Source organism: Heloderma suspectum, chromosome 6 (genome assembly GCF_057233095.1).
Source record: "Heloderma suspectum isolate Gila_16-S chromosome 6, 16-S_ref, whole genome shotgun sequence".
In the NCBI taxonomy this organism is placed as follows: domain Eukaryota; kingdom Metazoa; phylum Chordata; class Lepidosauria; order Squamata; family Helodermatidae; genus Heloderma; species Heloderma suspectum.
In genome coordinates this window covers 106,607,348-106,626,864 of record NC_139463.1, presented here as the reverse complement: position 1 = coordinate 106,626,864, position 19,517 = coordinate 106,607,348, and the positions used below count along the sequence as shown (strand labels likewise).

The following is a 19,517-nucleotide window of genomic DNA, read 5'->3' as shown; positions in this document are numbered from 1 at the left end:
CAAGGTCCCTGTATTACCAGATAAAACAGGTTTGTGTGATCCCATGACAGCCTACATCTATTCTCATCAGGGCAGCAGTGATTAAGTTCTGAGAATCAAAGTGCATGTTAGCTATTGGCCTAACTTTCTGAACTCTTAGCCTGTGAATTGTGGGAAGAAAAAGAAAAAGAAAGACAGAAATGAGCCACAGATTACCAGTCCAGACCATAGCCATTGTGACTAAACCTAAGTGGACCTAGCCTCAGTTGTGTGTGTGCTGGATATATCTGACTAGACTACTGTAATGCATACTACATGGGGCTGCCTTTGAAAAGAGCTCACAAATTTATGCTGGTACCACTGGGGCTAAGCAAGCAGAACAGATGAGGGCTGTGCATCATTTCGGTCCAAATTGCAAATTCTGAAGTGAATCAAGGTGATTTGGACTGCTTAAGTCTGAATCTGAAGCAGGTCCAGAATAGATTACATTGATTCTGTGTGAATTGTATGTGTAACCAGTGTGGTTTAGGGGCCAATGAAAGCCCTAAGTGGTTTGGGGCTTGCTCATTTGAAGGACCACCTGTACCTATAAGTACTTGCCCTGCCCATACTTGAGATTGGCACCGGAGACCCTGCTCACTGGCCCACCTTTAAAGCTGGTCAGATTGGAGGACAGCACTAGAGACAGGGCCTTTTTGGGAGTGGCCAGTACATTCTGGAACTCCCTTCCAAGTAGGGATGGCAGAGAATTCCGCCACGGATCTCGGTGAGGCCGAATGCCAGTGCATTTGGCCACCTGAAATCTGTGGCAGAATGGCCTGCCACCCCCTGCCCCCCTGTGGATCCCCCCCAGGACGAGACTTACCTGGGGCGGATCTTCCGGGCGGCAGCAGCTCCGGCAGCGGCTTTGGCGGCGGCAGCCGGTCTTCCGAATGGCTGCTGCCACCGCCATTTGCAGTCTTACGTACGCAAATGGCGGCGGCTACGGCCGCCGCCATTTGCGTTCCTTATTTTTGGCCATCTTAGTCTACGTAAATATTTATGTAGACTAAGATGGCGAAAATAAGGGGAACGCAAATAGCATAGCGTCTACGCTATTTGCGTCCCCCTTATTTTCGCCGTCTTAGTCTACGTGAATATTTACATAGACTAAGATGGCCAAAAATAAGGAATGTAAATGGCGGCGGCCATAGCCGCCGCCATTTGCGTATGCGCATTTTTGTTTTGTTTTATAAGCCAGATGTGATAGGCTACATAAGTCTTTACATAGCCTATCACGGCTGACTACAGGGACGCAAATGGCGGTGGCTACGGCTGCCGCCATTTGCGTCCCTGCTAGCCAGCGGCCGGATGTCCAGCTGCTGGCGGAGCCAGCCGGTGGCTCTGCGGAATCCCGGGTCAGGATTCCAGGGGGAGGGATGGAGCACCTCCCCCCCCCCAGCGGAACCCGGCGGAGCCAGGTAAGGGGAGTTTCGTACATCCCTACTTCCAAGGCTTAATCTTGGCACTCAAAAAGACTTCAAAACCTATCCATTTCATGAGTCTTTTAGTTGGTTTGCTTTTTCTTGGACATACTGCTGAATTCATTCCTGTGGCTTTTAGAGGACAAACATTTTGTGCTGGCTGAATGAAATTTTACCGGATTGTATATTTTTGCACATTTTGAACTGTGAAGTGTGAATATGTTATATTATTCTAATTGTGTGTTTATAGGGTTGCCCACTCACTTCATAGGACTTTGCCCAGAAAGGCAGCTTCTAAATATTGAAAATTAATCATAATTGTGTGGGCTCACCACCTCTGACTGGGCTGCTGCTCAGTCCCTCATGGCGTCATTGGCTTTCCCTGGGCTTGCTGGGTCTCCTCGCCTGATGAGAATGGCAAGGTGAGGACGGCTACAAGTGCTGATGGCCCAAGCTGGTGATGATGCCGCCACTTGTCACTTACTCGCAGTTCCCATGGACAGCCAGCCACACTGAGAATCAACTTGAGTGTGGCGGGGGCGAGGAGGAGATGGAGAAAAACAGAGGAAAGGAGAGCAAACAAGGGGAACAGAGCTGGGGAAGAGAAGGTGGACATCTCCTTACCTGGGAGAAGAGAGTAACCCCTGATCTTGGTGAAGTGCTAACCCACAGTCTGTGTTGTTTGTTGTTGTTCAGTCATTCAGTCATGTCCGACTCTTCGTGACCCCATGGACCATGGCACGCCAGGCCTTCCTGTCCTCTGCTTTCTCCTGGAGTGTGCTCAAGTTCATATTCATTGCATCAGTGATGCTATCTAGCCATCTCATCCTCTGCCGTCCCCTTCTCCTTTTGCCTTCAGTCTTTCCCAGCATCAGGGTCTTTTCCAGAAAGTTTTCTCTTCGCATTAGGTGGCCAAAATATTTGAGCTTCAGCTTCAGTATCTGTCCTTCCAATGAGCACTCAGGGTTGATTTCCTTTAGGATGGACTGATTTGACCTCCTTGGAACATCGCTTTCTAGGGATCCTGGTTGCCAATGGGAAAGGAAGGCTTTTCAACCTCCTGCCATTAACCCTAATTATTCAGGACTATTAGCCATGAGAGAAAAAATGGAACTTCCATGTTCAAAGCCAGTATACCTTTCAAGAGCAGATGCTAGGAGAAAAAGCTGTTGCCCTTTTGCTCTGCTTCCTAGAAGCATCAGGCTGGACACTATTGGAAAAGGTATGCTGATCTAGATGGATTGGTCCTGTGGGACATTTCCTATATTCCAATACAGTGGGTCTGACCCAATGGGGCAATTCATATATGCTCATGATAAATAAGCAATAAAACAATAATACAACACCAACAGTTAAAAGGATAAAATACAATCTAGTGTGCCAATTCATCGGTCTGAAACAGATGAAGAAATGGGATGTAGGGGCACTCTACTGGCTCTGCTTAGAGACCTTTGGTTGCCATCTGCCTTTGGGTTGGATCCATACATAGTCATACGTAGAGTACACCCATTGAAATCAATGGGGCTGTAAAGGAACAAAACTGTCTTATAGTTTTACATATTTTGGTATTATTGAATGAATTTATTCCTCCATGTGTTGAAACAAATGGTCAGAAGTTCAGGAAGCCAAAGGCACCAGCAGGTCTGCAAAGCAAGTGCGAGAACAGGGCCGTGTTTCCATGACAATGGAAGGAGAAGCTAATGAAGGAGTACCTGATTTTTTTAAAAGGAATCGGCCTGATAAGCTCCAGGGTGGCTGCTGGATGGCCATGACATCATCTATCCCTAATGACCTCAACAGGCAGCTGGCTCAGAGTAAATCACTGGTGGAAGCACCCCCCAGGTGGTTCAGTAGATGCTCAGCCACAAAAGGAGCTAACAAAAAAAATTGTTTGTTTTTACTGGGGTGCCTAAATGTCTCAAGAGAAAGAAGTGCATGTCTGAAGTTTTACAAAGCAACATTTCGCATTAGAAAAAAAATGCAAAGAGTTCAGAAGAGGGACAGGGACTCAATTTAGGGCAAATTGTGCCCTCCTGATTGGTCATAGTTATCAAAGCACAGGCTAGCTTTAACTTATAAAAACGTGAGGAGAAAAATAGAGAAATTAAGCTGGTAGGCTGGAAGGAGGGAAGAAGCAAGAACAAGAAAGAAACCTGCTTTGGAAAGCTGAGAACTCTAAGAAATTGCTTGGAAAATCTTGGATAAAATAGAGAGAGTTTAATTAGGAAAACCAAGATACATTTAACACTCATTGTTTTCTTACTCTTTTGGTCTTCTGGTTTTGGTGTGTGTGTGTGTGTTGTAATCATTCAGACGTTAACACCTTTCCCTCCCAAATACTAATACTCCTCCTCCTCCTCCTCCTCCTTCTTCTTCTTCTTCTTCTTCTTCTTCTTCTTCTTCTTCAGTCAATTTTTAAAAATGTGGTGCTTAAGCTTTGTGGTCTCTTTTCTTATTGGGTTACTCACCCCACACCTAGAAGCCAAACTGCACACTACCTAAAGCTATTTAAAGGAGACTCAGAGGGTTTTAAGGTGCTTTGGTGGAGCTAGCAAGGGAAATAAAGATTTCTACCTGGCAGCACCACCCACTTAAAAAAAAATCTTACTGGCCGTTGGGATGGCTTCAAATAAAAGTGAGGAGCCCAAGCCACAGCCATCTTCATTTCCCATGAATGTTTCTGGGCTACAAGTGCTAAATGAAGAAGGTGGGATGGCAGCAGGCCAATGCTTTCCTCTGCAGTGTGTCCAGTCACCAAGAAAACAAAGCGAGGTGGGAGGGAGAAAAAAAGACTCCTGCCACTTCTGTTTGGGGGTCAGGGAAGCCTGCTGGGAGCAACATGTGTTCATTGTATTGGGGCCCAGACCCCACATATACCATGTATTCAGCCTTTCAGGCAAGTTACTTGTCTTTTGTGATGAGCCATGCCTCCCATGGCAGCCATTTTGTGGTGGTGCTCAGGACAGTTTCCCAAATGGCCAAATGTTCCCACATGTCCCCCAATGTTGCCTACCCTTGCCTTAGTATGTAATGCCAAGTTTCAGTTGTTTTTCATAGGTTTGATGCTGTGGCATGGACAGTGAGACACACATCCACTTCTATTATTATAGAATATATATTGTTACACAAATTTTTGGAGAGGAATTGCCCTGTCAGCCTGCCCCTGGGTCTCCGGATGCTGCTTTTAAATGCCAGATCAGTTCAAACTAAGACCTCCCTCATCCGTGACAATAGTGGATGAGGCAGCCAATCTGCCATGTATAATCAAGACCTGGGTGGGTGAGCAGGGAGGACTTAGTCTGTCCCAGCTCTGCCCACCGGGGTACTTGGTTCAGCATCAGGAAAGACCTGAGGGTGGGCTGCAGTGGTCTATAGGAATTCCATCTCCCTCTGATGGCTGTTTGCACCTTGTGTTGGGCCAGCAGGACAGTCTGGGGACTCTGTTGGTGTACCGCCCACCCTGCTGCTCAACAGACTCCCTATCTGAGCTGATGGAGGAGGTCTCTGGTGTGCTGTTGTGATCCCCCAGACTGTTGGTTGTTGGGGATGTCAACATTCACTCTGAGGGCACCTTGTTTGGGGCGGCTCAGGATTTCATGGCCTCCATGACGACCATGGGACTGTCCCATTGGCATGATGCATGTAGCGGGGCATACTCTAGACATGGTTTTCGCAACTGGACATGGAGATGGTGGTCTGAAGGTAGAGGACTTTGCATCAGTCCCCTCATCATGGTCAGATCATTACCTGCTGAGGTTTAGACTTACAGCAGCTTTTCCCCTCTGCAAGGGCGGGGGACCTATTAAGTTGTCCCCACCCCTGGAGGCTAATGGATCCAGATGATTTCCAGAGGACTCAGGGGAGGTTTCCGGCTGATATGGTAGGCTCTCCTGTCAAAACCTTGGTTGATCTGTGGAATGCAGAAATGTCCCGGGCAGTAGGTGTGAGTGGATCACTTACCTGGTTCTGGTCAGGGACATCTGCTGGGTGGGGAGGCGATCTGTCCCTCCCCCGGAATCCTCCCCAGCTGGCCGCAGCCGGACTTCCGGCAGCTGCTGCCGCACTGTCGACGCAAATGGAGGCCGCTATGCTGGCCGCCATTTGGTTGCGTCCGTGCCTTAGGCCGTGATAGGCTATGTAAGTATTTACAAAGCCTATCACGGCAAAGAGCAGGGGCACAAATGGTGCTCATTATGCCATTTGCACCCCTGCTTTTTGCTGTGATAGGCTACGTAAGTATTTACATGAACGACTGAACAACAACAACAAAATCACGGCCTAAGGCACAGACACAAATGGCAGCTGCTAAGATGGCTGCCATTGGTGGCCATAGCAGCCCAGCAGTGGCTGGAAGATGACCCGGAGCTGCCGCCGCCGCTGCCACATCTGCCACTGCCACCACCAGGTAGGTCCGTTCCAGGGGGGATTTCGGGGGGGTAGTCCATTCCACCACGGACTACGGGGGACCAAATTCTTTCTTTTTTTAATATATTTTTATATATTTTATCTGTATAAACACTACCAAAATTACCAACAATCTACTCAGTACTTCAATTCTCATCCATACAATATTTTAGTTAGGATACCATAATAACAGAAAGAGAAGAAAGAAAGGAAAAATAAACTCCAACTTCTCCCAACCTCCAATGGTATTCTATTTTAAAAAACTATATATATTATACAATCTTAGAATTTAGTAAAACAATCTTTTATATCAATGCAACAGTTCCATACGTCATTCCCAAAAGCCCAAATATTAGTAGTAGTAGTAGTAGTAGTAGTAATAATAATAATAATAACAACAACAATAATAATAATAATCAAAAAGAGAGAGTATAGTATTGTATAATAATAAAACTTAAGATAAATCTTCAATAGTCAATAAGATTTTTACACTATATAAAAATATAGCGGACCCCTCCCCTGTCTGGTGGTGCCATGAGGGGGCTCCCAAAAGGCAGCAGCCACCTCTTCTCACCCCGCCCACCTGCAACGCCCCCCCCCCCTTTTGTCAGACAAGCTGGCCCTTGGGTTAGGGCATTTCTTTTGTGTATATTGTATATTCATGTGTTTTTTATGTAAAAGTTTTTTAATCTCTGTATATTGAATTTTTAATGTTTTTAATCTTTGCAAACCGCCCAGAGAGCTCCAACTATTGGGAAGTATAGAAATGATGATGATGATAAATAATCAATCCAGGTTGAGAATTGAGTTACTGCACTGTTAGAGCAGGTCAATGGGCAGAGGACAGAGCTGGGCCGGGAACGTCACTTACAAACTTGCCACGCATACACACTGAAAATAGGTTCAAAGTGTAGCTCTATTGAGTTTGCTCCAGAGAGCTAGCGGAGGTAACCAGAAAAGACCCAAGTCAGAAAATTTGAAAGATTTTTTAAAATGAGAAATTATGGAAACATGCAGGCTCCACAAATGAGATAAGAGAGCAGTGTATAAATGGAAAAGTAAATATATGTGTAGATTGTTTGGGATAGGTGGGTGATATAGAAATAATACAAAATTAATGGAAGAGATAGGACAATATAATGGGAGTATATCAATGTAACAATGTACACCCCCTTCATGGATCACTGCCTTGTTGTGGCGAAGGGGCTTGTGTAACTCAGTGAAGCCATAAGCTATGCCGTGCAGGGCCACCCAAGATGGACAGGTCATGGCGGAGAGTTCTGACAAAATGTGGTCCACTGGAGAAGGAAATGGCAACCCACTCCAATATTCTTACCAAGAAAACCCCATGGAACGTATCACAAGGCTAAAAGATATGACGCCGGAAGATGAGCCCCTCAGGTCGGAAGGTGTCCAATATACTACTGGGGAAGAGCAGAAGGTATTCCCAAGTAGTGCCAGAAAGAGTGAAGTGGCTGGGCCAAAGCCGAAAGGACACTCAGCTGTGGATGTGTCTGGTGGTGAAAAGAAAGTCCGATGCTGTAAAGAACAATATTGTTTAGGAACCTGGAATGTCAAATCAATGAATCAAGGTAAGCTGGAGGTGGTCAAACATGAGATGGCAAGATTGAACATCGACATCTTGGGAATCAGTGAACTAAAATGGACAAGCATGGGTGAATTTAATTCAGGTGACCATTATATGTACTACTGTGGGCAAGAATCCCTTCGAAGAAAAGGAGTAGCACTTATAGTCAACAAAAGGGTGGGAAAAGCAGTCCTGGGGTACAATCTCAAAAACAATAGAATGATCTCAGTACGAATCCAAGGCAAACCATTCAACATCACAGTAATTCAAGTCTATGCCCCAACCACTGATGCTGAAGAAGCTGAGGTTGATCGGTTCTATGAAGACCTACAACACCTTGTAGAACTAACACCAAAAAAGATGTCCTCTTCATCATAGGGGATTGGAATGCTAAAGTAGGAAGTCAAGAAATCACCGGGATAACAGGCAGGCATGGCCTTGGTATACAAAATGAAGCAGGACAAAGGTTAATAGAGTTTTGCCAAGAGAACACGCTGATCATAGCAAACACTCTTCTCCAACAGCACAAGAGGCGACTCTACACATGGACATCACCAGATGGTCAATATCGAAATCAGATTGATTATGTCCTTTGCAGCCAAAGATGGAGAAGCTCTATACAGTCAGTGAAAACAAGACCTGGAGCTGACTGTGGCTCAGATCATGAGCTTCTTTTTGCAAAATTTTGGCTTAAATTGAAGAACGTAGGGAAAACCACTAAACCATTCAGGTATGACCTAAATCATATCCCTTATGAATATACAGTGGAGGTGAGGAATAGATTTCAGGGATTAGACCTGATAGACAGAGTGCCTGAGGAACTATGGACAGAGGTCCGTAACATTGTTCAGGAGGCAGCAACTCAATCTGTCCCAAAGAAGAAGAAATGCAAGAAAGCAAAGTGGCTCTTTGATGAGGCTTTACAGGTAACTGAGGAAAGAAGGGAAGTGAAAAGCAAGGGAGAAAGGGGAAGATATATCCAACTGAATGCAGAGTTCCAGAGAATAGTAAAGGGAGACAAGAAGGCCTTCTTAAATGAACAATGCAAAGAAATCGAGGAAAACAACAGAATGGGAAAGACTAGAGATCTCTTCAAGAAAATTGAAGATCAAAAGGGAATGTTCTGTGCAAAGACGGGCATGATAAAGGACAAAGAAGGCAAGGACCCAACAGAAGCAGATGAGATTAAGAAGAGGTGGAAAGAATACACAAAAGAACTATACAAGAAAGATCTTAATGTCTCTGATAGCCATGATAGTGCAGTCACTAAACTTGAGCCGGACATCCTCGAGAGTGAAGTCAAGTGGGCCTTAGGAAGCATTAGTAACAACAAGGCTAGTGGAGTGACAGTATTCCAGCTGAGCTATTTAGCAGTATGCTTCAGCAGTATGTGAACCAAGAACTACCGGAAGTACAAGCTGGTTTTCAAAGAGGCAGAGGAACTAGAGATCAAATCGCCAACATTCGCTGGATCATGGGGAAAGCAAGAGAATTCCAGAAAAACATCTATTTCTGCTTCATTGACTACACTAAAGCCTTTGATTGTGTGGATCACAACAAACTCTGGCAAATTCTGAAAGAGATGGGAGTACCAGACCACCTTACCTGTCTCCTGAGAACCCTGTACGAGGGCCAAGAAGCAACAGTAACAACCGGACATGGAACAACCGATTGGTTCAAAATTGGAAAAGGAGTACAACAAGGCTGTATATTGTCACCCTGCTTATTTAACTTATATGCAGAGTACATCATGAGAAACACTGGCCAGGTTGGATGAATCATAGGTCGGAATTAAGATTGCCAGGAGAATTGTCCACAACCTCCAATACGCAGACGATACCACCCTAATGGCAGAAAGCGAAGAAGATCTCAAGAGCCTCTTGTTGAGGGTGAAAGTGGAGAGTGTAAAAGCTGGTTTGAAACTCAACATTAAAAACTAAGATCATGTCATCTGGCCCCATCACTTCCTGGCATATAGAAGGGAAAGAAATGGAAGCAGTGACAGATTTTATTTTCTTGGGCTCCAAGATCACCACAGACGGTGACTGTAGCCATGAAATTAAAAGACGCTTGCTCCTTGGGAGGAAAGCTATGGCACACCTAGGCAGCATAGTAAGAAGCAGAGACATCACCTTGCCAACAAAGGTCCGTCTAATCAAAGCTATGGTTTTCCCAGTAGTAACGTATGGCTGTGAGAGCTGGACTATAAGGAAGGCTGAGCGCCGAAGAATCGATGCTTTTGAACAGTGGTGCTGGAGAAGACTCTTACAAGTCCCCTGGACTACAAGGAGGTCAAATCAGTCCATCCTAAAGGAAATCAACCCTGAATGCTCATTGGAAGGAGAGATACTGAAGCTCAAATATTTTGGCCACCTAATGCGAAGAGAAAAGTCACTGGAAAAGACCCTGATGGTGGGAAAGATTGAAGGCAAAGGAGAAGGGGACAGCAGAGGATGAGATGGCTAGATAGCATCACTGATGCAATGAATATGAACTTGAGCACCCTCCAGGAGAAAGCAGAGGACAGGAAGGCCTGGCATGCTATGGTCCATGGGGTCACGAAGAGTCGGACACGACGTAACGACTGAACAACAACCAACAATGTACACAAAAAACAATTAATCAGATAATAATATTCAAAGGGTTATCAACAAAGTATGGATATAACTAAACACTAAACTGCATCCTCCTAAAATTTCCACCTGTCACATTTATTTATTTATTTATTTGTAATTCTTCGCTAGGCGGCCACGGTGGCTTAGTGGTTAAGATGCTGAACTGCAGACCGGAAGGTCAGCAGGACAGCAGTTCGAGACCCGAGTGCTGCGTGACGGAGTGAGCTCCCGTCTTCAGTCCCAGCTTTTGCCAACCTAGCAGTTCGAAAGCAAGAAATTGCAAGTAGATAAATAGGCACCGCTTCGGCAGGAAAGATAATAGCGTTCTGTACACCTCGGTGTTCAGTCATGCCGGCCACATGACCACGGAAGCATCTTCGGACAGCGCTGGCTCTTCAGCTTAGAAATGGAGATGAGCACCACACCCTAGAGTCGGATACGACTGGTTGGGGACACCTTTACCTTTTTTTTTTTTACCTTTTTAATTCTTCGCTACTACTTTATTTAGTAAAATCCCTAAGAGGTTCAAATATAAATATTAAGATGACATTTAAAATACATTATTAAGAACAATTACATTTACAATAACATTACAAAGCAATACAACCAGCAGCATATGATTATTTATGATTAATTACAAGCTAGAGAAAGCTAGGATGAACAAGTCCAGTTATAGGGGGCATTTGCAACATGCCAGATTTTCTGCCTTCCAAACTACATGGGGCAGGGTTTTCCAGAGGATGGGTGCTACCACCGAGAAGGCCCACCATTAAGGTATTACATGGCAACATTCTGTTGGTTGTGGAATGACCAGCAAGGGCTCCTCTGAAGATCTTAAAGGTCAGCTGTTATTTATAAGGGAAGGTGGTCTGCTACGTTCATGTCAGGGTGGACACTGAGCCCATAGAATCCCAGAGTAGTTCTGATGCTGAGGAAGAGCAGTCACTCCTTCAGGAGAGGAGCGCGCTCCTTTTTTCCCAGGACCAACAGCTGACGGAGATTCCTCCCACCCACATTCCTAGTTTAGAAAGCAGTCCAGGGAGTGACTCAGCACAGATAGCAGACTGGGGGGGATGCGCGGCGCAGACGCAGAGAGCAGCGCCAAATTGTTCGCGCTCAAAGAACAGTTGCGCCAAGAGGATCCAAGGGAAAAGGGGAGGGATTCTCCCTAGTCCTTATATTCAGGGGTCTGCCAGTAATTGCCCTTCAAACGGGGACCAACTGTTCTAACTTAGGGCATAGGGATGCTGCTGCTCAGATCTAGTTGCTACCTGTAGAGCTGTTAAGTTGTAAAAGAAGAATAAAGCTTTGAAAAGAGTCCCTTTGTCTGTGTCTGGACTTGGCTACTGGATTAGACTGAGAGCCCTCCAAGGAGCCCTTGACAGTTCAGCTCAAGGCATTTAGTAGGTGCTTCACAATGCTCTGGGTTCTCTGCTTGACTACCCCCCTTGGACTCAGAATGGTCAATTCACGCATAGGTCACAACCCCCTGTGGGGCACCAGAAAGGTTGTATGGAGCTTACAGGCTGTGTTGTATTTTTCATTGACTACCAGAAAAGCCAAGGGCAAAAGGCTAGAAAAAAAGGGTGTTTAATGCGATAAAAGAACTCCAACGCATTTTGGACCCTCAGGTCCTTCTTCAGGGTAATCTAAAAAGACAGTATATCATGTTTATACAGTCACATGTCCATCATTGTACATCACATAAATCATACATAAATCATATATACATTCTCATATAAAATTATAAATCTATGAAAGGGTACCACATAAAGAATGAGAAGCTCAAAGCATGCAAGCTTTTTACAAATGTTCACATATCTGGAAAATAAACCGACTCACTTGTTTGAATGTAATGTAATAAAATTATACATGTATAAAAGGGTAAACAAAGAATGAAAAGCTCCAAGCGTACAAGCCATTTACAACATTCACATCTCTAAAAGATAGCCAGACTCACTTGTTAGGATGCAATCGATATCATTTACTCATCCCCAGTCTCCTTGGTTATGTTCACTCCAAGGGAAAACACCAAGTATTAAAATACACAGAAGATAATTAGAAACAGCTGCTTTTCAAAGAAGTCCTGCAAGGTCAAGGGACTCATTGTTGCCTTCTCACTCTGTCTACCTCCACTACCACATGCACCCCTATCTCTGCCACCCTGCCTGCCTGCCTACTCCAATGATGAAGCAGCAGGGTTTGGTAGGAGTTGTAGTCCAACACATCTACTGAACACCAGGTTAGTAAAGGCTGGAATAGAGTAACTCTGCTAATGTCTTAAGAACTTACATGCCTTCTCATTCATTGGTGCCAGTGAGACCTTTCCTTGAAATGCACTTATGAGCTTCAGAGGGATGATTTTTGTCAGGAGAAAGTCAAGGAGATAAAGGGTTAAGTAATTCATGTCTAGTTTGGCCCCACGTTGACTGTAGTGTGGAAGGTTCTATTGATGGAGGACGTCAGGGTGGAAACTGAGCCCATAGAGCCCCAGAGCAGTTCTGATTCTGAGGAGGAACAGCAATCTGTGGGAGAGGAGCTTGCTCATCTCTCACAAGCACAGCAGCTGGCAGAGATTCCTTCTGCCAGCATTCCTGGGATAGAAAGTGACCCTGGCAGTGAGAGAGCAGAGGAGGGGGGCTTGCTGGATGCTCAGCGCAGATGCAGGGAGCGGCGCCAGATGGAGGGCGCCGAAAGGAGGCGCTCTGCTCGTTTGGCGCTAAAACAACGGTCGCATCCCAAGGGCCCAAGGGTAAGAGGGAGGATCTCTCCATAGCCCATACATTCAGAGTCTTCCAGCACTTCTCCTTCAAATGGGGACTAACTGCCTTACCTGGAGCTTAGGCTACACTGCTATCTACCCCAGTGCAGTTCCTTGCTTAGTCGTTAGTGATTAGTATCTGTAAGAGTCATTAAGTAATGAAGGAATAAAGCCTTGGAAAGAATCTTCATCATCTGTGTCTTAAGTTGGTTATTGGAGGGGACTGTAAGAGGCAGCTAGGGCGCTCCTGACAGCAGTCCCATTGACGTCCATCTAGGGATGGCAGAGAATTCCGCCACAGATTTCAGTGAGGACGAATGCACTGGCATTCGTCCGCCCAAAATCTGTGGCGGAATGGCCTGCCCCCCCCCCCCGTGGATTCCCCCCGAGATGAGGCTTACCTGGGGTGGATGTTCCGGACAGCAGTGGCTCTGGCGGTGGCTCCGGCAGCGGCAGCGGCGGCTGGTCTCTCGACCGGCTGCCGCAGCCACCATTTTCATCTGGGTCTTTGCTGTGATAGGCTACGTAAGTATTTACATAGCCTATCATGGCAAGCCAAGCCAAGCCAAAAAAATGGCGTACGCAAATGGTGGCGGCTATGGTGGCCGCAATTTGCATTCCCTATTTTTTGCCATTTTAGTCTACGTAAATATTTACATAGGCTATTACGGTGGGAAAAAAGGGGAACGCAAATAGCATAGTGGGCGCTATTTGCGTTCCTTTCCCCCCCCCCGCCATTTTATCCTAAGTAAATATTTACGTAAGCTATTATGGCAAAAAAAAAAAAAAGAATGCAAATAGCACCCACTACACTATTTGTGTTCCCCTTTTTTTTCACCGTAATAGCTTATGTAAATATTTACATAGGCTAAAACAGCGAAAAAAAGGGAACGCAATTGGTGGCTGCCATAGTCGCCGCCATTTGCGTATGAGGTTTTTTGTTTTTTGTTTGCCCAGCCGTGATAGGCTACGTAAATACTTATGTAGCCTATCATGGCTGCCTGGCTGGACGCAAATGGCAGCCGCTACAACGGCCACCATTTGCATTCGCAGCAGCCCGTCTGCGGCTGGAACTCCGGCTGTGGACGGGCCTGGCCAGCTGCAGAGCGGAGCCAGCCGGGCAGGATTCTGGGGGGGAGGATCAGATCACCTCCCCCCATTGAGGATTCCAGGGGGAGGGATGGAGTGCCTCCCCCCCACGAACACAATCCACGAAAAGGTAAGTGACTTTCATATATCCCTATCTCCATCACATTAGGACAGCCTTGGCAAAGGTGATGTTTTAGTAATAAATATAAATCTATTTACTGCATTGTTAACCATTACATAATATTGGACAAACACATTGCCAAAATACATTACAGGTGATATGGAGAAGCAGGATGGTAGCCAAAAGAGCCCTGGGAGACTGACCTTAATCAACCTTAATCTTAATTTGGTTAAGATTAAAAATGCAGGGTATTTCATTACATAAAATTTATTACTGTATGTTACTCCATCTTTATGTTTATTATGTTTTATGATATCCTTGATAAAGACCAGCAACCTCAAACAGATTGGGTAATTAAAAAAAATAGAATCTGTTTTCTACATATATTTTTGGTATTTGTATCCTGGATTCTTCCCTCCCCTTCCCCCCAAGAATAACACCATCTGAAGAATTAACGGTGAGCATTCTTTTTCCTTGCAAGCTGCTCCTTGGTATTCAGTTCAGGTCTCAATATAATAATGTAGCATTTGGGGAAGAATATGCAGCCCAATAAGCCAAAACTAGAGGCCAAGATGCTGAAGATCTCCACAGCCACCATGGATTTCCCCTTGGTGCTCAGGTAAGATGGGACAAAGGAAGCCCAAACACTGCAGAAGACCAACATGCTGAAGGTAATCAGCTTGGCTTCATTAAAAGTATCAGGCAACTTTCTGGCCAAGAAAGCCACAGTGAAGCTGATGATGGCCAGAAGCCACATGTAGCCCAGGACAAGGTAGAACATGATGACTGAACCTTCATTGCATTGAACGATTATCTGGCCTATCTGAGATTGCATGTCCAAGTCGGGGAATGGGCGAGAAGTTGCCAGCCACACAGCACATATGCTGGTTTGAATAAGAGAGCAGAGAATGATGACTGATCCTGCCAGTCTCCTCCCTACCCATTTCCTCATCCTGTTTCCTGGCTTAGTGGCCATGAAGGCCAGGACCACGGTGATGGTTTTGCCCAGCACACAAGAAACTGCAACAGAGAAGATGATGCCAAACACTGTTTGGCGGAGAATGCAGGTCTCTCTCTGAGGCTGTCCTATGAATAGGAAGGTGCACAGGAATGCAAGAAGGAGAGCGGAAAGGAGGGTACAGGTGATGTCCCAGTTGTTGGCTTTGACAATGGGAGTTTTCCGGTTCAGAATGAAGCTCCCCATCACCACAATTGTGATCACAGAAAAGAACAGGGCAACGGAAGCCAAAACTGCTCCCAACGGTTCTCCATAGGATAAGTAGGTGATACTTTTGGGGATGCATTGATCATGTTTCTCATTTGGATATTGATCTTCTGGGCACTTCTCACAATGGTCTGCATCTGGAATCCATAAGCAAGGTGTCAGTATATCCAAAATACACAAACGTTCTCTAGTTGAAGTAAAATGTATCAATCCTCATTGTTCCAATCAAAACATGCCTTGAGCTTATATGAGGGGAACCACTCATCACAACATAAATGAAAAATTCTGGGTTGGATCCAGATATAGTCATGTTTTGTGTAAGCCCACTGAAGTGGGCTTACACACAAATTCATAACATTCATAATAAGTATTAAAATGTTTTATTTACTTCCTATAACATTCACATATGGATGTGTATTGTAATCATATTAGGAACGTTGTATAGTAATCCATCCTTGTAGACCCAAACAGTATATTTCTATGAAGACTTTATCAGCTGAATCCAAATGTAGTCATTCTTAAAGTATATCCACTGATTTCAATGTGTCTACTTTAGATATTATTAAATCTGGATCTAACTCTATGTTTTTCAAGATTGCAGCCAGATTTGCTCAGATATGATCTACTTTTGCACCTCTACTTTGCTCAAAATCACATTGCAATATGGATTTTGCAGTATGAATGGTGAACCATGATGAGGTGATGCTTGTGTTTGTTTTAGCTACTGACATCCCTTGTCATAGATGCCATAGCCTTATACCATATGTGGAAAGGTTAATGAGTGTGAGAACAAAATAATTGCAAGAATACAAAAAAACCAAAACACAAAAACCAAAACCCTATTCTCATCATAAGCAAAAAACCTATAGAACATTTCCTATGGGAATATGTAGGTGGTGCAAGAGACTTGTGGCAAGGCAAAGAAGGAGAAAAGTGTCTCCAATGAAAAACATCTTCAGGCTGGATATGGCAGAAAGCCATTTCATTGCCTGCTACTGTTCAAGAAGATGGATGGTGGTAAATCCATGCATATGTTTGTTGTAGAAGAAAGTGATCAGAATTAGTGTAGACCAATGTTTAAAGCAGGTGTAATCCCCACCCACCCCCTGCCCCGCTGCCACTGCCTCCAATGTAACTGTATATTCCTTTTTTACTTACCAATCTGGATTGAAATAATTCCTTCTGGACACTTCGTGCAATCATAGCAACATACTTGTGTCCCCTGCTGGGCAATTTTGCTGTATCCAGGGTGGCAGCTCTCAACACACGTGGCACGAGGAACTGCCTAAAGCAATCAGAATAATTGTTGATGATGGAAATCAGGTGTCTTCTCCACTCTTCATCTTTTCTTGGAAGCTTCTCAGCTTCTCTCTTTTGTTTGTAAATATGGTAACACCCAACTGGAGGGACAATAATAGTCCTTCTCATTATGAAGCTTCTTGATTTCCTATCCTTAAAACCCCTGATCTTCATATATTCACTGCACCCTCACAATACATAACCCACTAGGTGCCCTTTAGGCCATTCTCTCTGTCTCTTGATTTCCACTCAGCCTTAAAATTCCATTAATTACAGTGTCATCAAAGCTCCTTTCCCCACCATGAGGAAAAGACAAAATGTAGTTTCTTCATATCATGATCTTGAAATAACATCGGTGTTGGATCTGGATTCCTAGTCGTGTTTTTCTCTGCTAACTTCAAGGCCTCTACACTGTCTCCAAGATGATTAAGCTGCAAAAATGGGATTGCTGAGCAACCAGGAAGGCTCTGTGTTGTGCATCAGATTAGACAGCAGAGCAGGAGGAACAGGGAGAGCTGAGAGGCAGAATTAGTTGGGAAAATAAAGAGGAGCTGCCTGCAGTGCATCAAATTTAGGCATGTCAGAGAATTCCGTGACGGATCTCAGTGAGGCCGAATGCCAGTGCATTCGGCCCCCCGAAATCCATTGAGGAACAACCTGCCACCCCCCCACCCCCCGCTGATCCCCCCGGGATGAGACTTACCTGGGGCGGATGTTCTGGACGGCAACGGCTCCAGCAGCAGCTTCGGCGGTGGCGGCAGCGGTGGCTGGTCTTCCGACTGGCTGCCGCCGCCACCATTTGCAGTCTGTGGCTTTTTCTTCCCCCCCCCCCCATAGACGTGATAAGCTATGTAAAGACTTACATAGCCTATCACGTTTGGGTTTTTTTTTAAAGTGTACGCAAATGACGATGGCTACAGCTGCCGCCATTTGCGTTCCTTATTTTTCGCTGTCTTAGTCTACATCAATAATTACGTAGACTAAGATGAAGAAAAGAAAGGGGAACGCAAATAGCACCCACTACGCTATTTGCGTTCCCCTTTCTTTTCTTCATCTTAGTCTACGTAAATATTGACGTAGACTAAGACGGCAAAAAATAAGGAACACAAATGGCGGCAGCCGTAGCAGCCGCCATTTGCGTACGCGTGGGGTTTTTTTTACCCAGAGCCCTCCACCTCCCCCCCTGTCGAGATCACCTCCCCCCATCGAGGATTCTGGGGGGAGGGACGGAACGCCTCCCCCCATGAACAGAATCTGCAAAAAGGGAAGTCACTTTCGTACATCCCTAAATCATTGTGTAGACTCCATTGCTCAAAATGTAACTTCAGCATAACTGCTGCCTAAGGTCATGAGCACAATTTCACCACTTTCCTATCACTTTCAACATGGAAGCAGAACTCCCAATAAACAGTGAATCATAAAAAAAAAATGGACATAAAAGGTGCTTTGATGGTGCCAACCACTCTGTTTTCTCCATGGAGGTTTATCCCCCTCCTGCTTATCCAAAGGGGCCAAACGATACTGCAAGCACAGTTATGCCAAAATCATGTCAGATTATGAAACTCTAGGAAGGGAGCACAAGAAATTTTGGGCTCAAGTGGTATTTCTGTCCATCCTTCTTTTCCATGGAAGAGGACTGGAAAGGGAAAGAAGAATTCTGCAGAAGAACAACTGGCTACAAAGATTGTGTCACCAGAAGGGATTTTGTTTCTAGGACCATAGTGTACACTTTGAGGATGAAGGTCTTTTGGAGGGAGATGGGCTGCACCTCATAAAGCCTGCAGGAATGAATGTGTTTGGCCAAAGAATGTCAAGTTTGATCAGGAGGGTTTTAAATGGAATCCTGATGGGTGGGGGGACAGAGAGGAAAGCCCAGAGGTAAAGACTATAGAGAAGGACTCATGCACTGAAGCAGGAACTGGGAGAGCAGCTATAATGGGTCCTGTTAAACGTGTTTATAAAATACAGGTAGGTCACTGGAGCATTAAGTTCATGGCTTTCAATGTCTGTATACTAATGATCAGAGTACAGGAAATAAACAGGACAAACTTGAATGCTTGATTGAAGAAGGTAAATATGACTTAATAGGTATAACTGAGACTTGGTGGGATGATTCTCATGCGTGGAATATAGCAACTGAAAGATATAACTTGTTCAAATACCACAGAAGCCATCGGAAGTGGGGAGGAGTCGCACTTTGTTTTAGAAATGTACGCCTGCACAGCAAGTCAAGAGCATGAACATTATGGCCCTGTTGAAAGCATCTGCATTAAAATAAATGGAGGAAGGAATAAAAACAGTCCTGTCATTGGAGTCTACTACCAACCACCCAGCCAAGAGGATGAGGATGAAGGTTTCTAAAGGCAAACTGCGGATATTTCAAGGAAGCATCAAGCAGCAGTAATGCGGGGCTTCAATTACCATGATATCTGTTGGGAACCAAACTCAGCCAAGCATGGCCTTGCTGGCAACTTTCTCGTTCAGATGGTGGAGGAAGAATCATAGAATCAAAGAATAGTAGGGTTGGAAGGGGCCTACAAGACCATCGAGTCCAACCCGCTGCTCAATGCAGGAATCCAAGTCAGAGCATCCCTGACAGATGGCTGTCCAGCCTCGTCTTGAATGCCTCCAGTGTGGGAGAGCCCACCACCTCCCTAGGTAACTGGTTCCATTGTCGTGTTGCTCTAACAGTCAGGAAGTTTTTCCTGATGTTCAGCCAGAATCTGGCTTCCAGATTCCGAAGAAACAAGGTGATCAGCCACCCTGGATGTGATTCTGACCAATAGCGAAGAGTTAGTTGACGAGATGAAAGCACCTGGAACTCTGGGGGAAGGGGCAATGAAACACTTGAGTTACTGATTTTAAGGAAACTGAAGTTGAGTGTAGTCAAATGTGTACCTTGCATTTCAGGAAAGCTGTTTTTAATAAACTCAGAACAATGATAAGTGGGATTCCATGGCATGAAAACCTAAC

General features: G+C 45.0%; 1 protein-coding gene across 1 annotated transcript in view; it reads right to left on the bottom strand.

Moving 5' to 3' along the window:
- Window positions 1-14,471: 14,471 nt before the first annotated feature.
- Window positions 14,472-19,517, bottom strand: part of LOC146342321 (vomeronasal type-2 receptor 26-like) — a 30,098-nt gene continuing 25,052 nt past the window's right edge. Inside the window, exons 6-7 of the mRNA XM_084807796.1 lie at window positions 16,404-16,530; window positions 14,472-15,382 (exon numbers count right to left, since the gene is read on the bottom strand). Coding sequence (XP_084663922.1) covers window positions 14,472-15,382; window positions 16,404-16,530 — 1,038 coding nt within the window. The remainder of the gene's footprint in view (window positions 15,383-16,403; window positions 16,531-19,517) is intronic.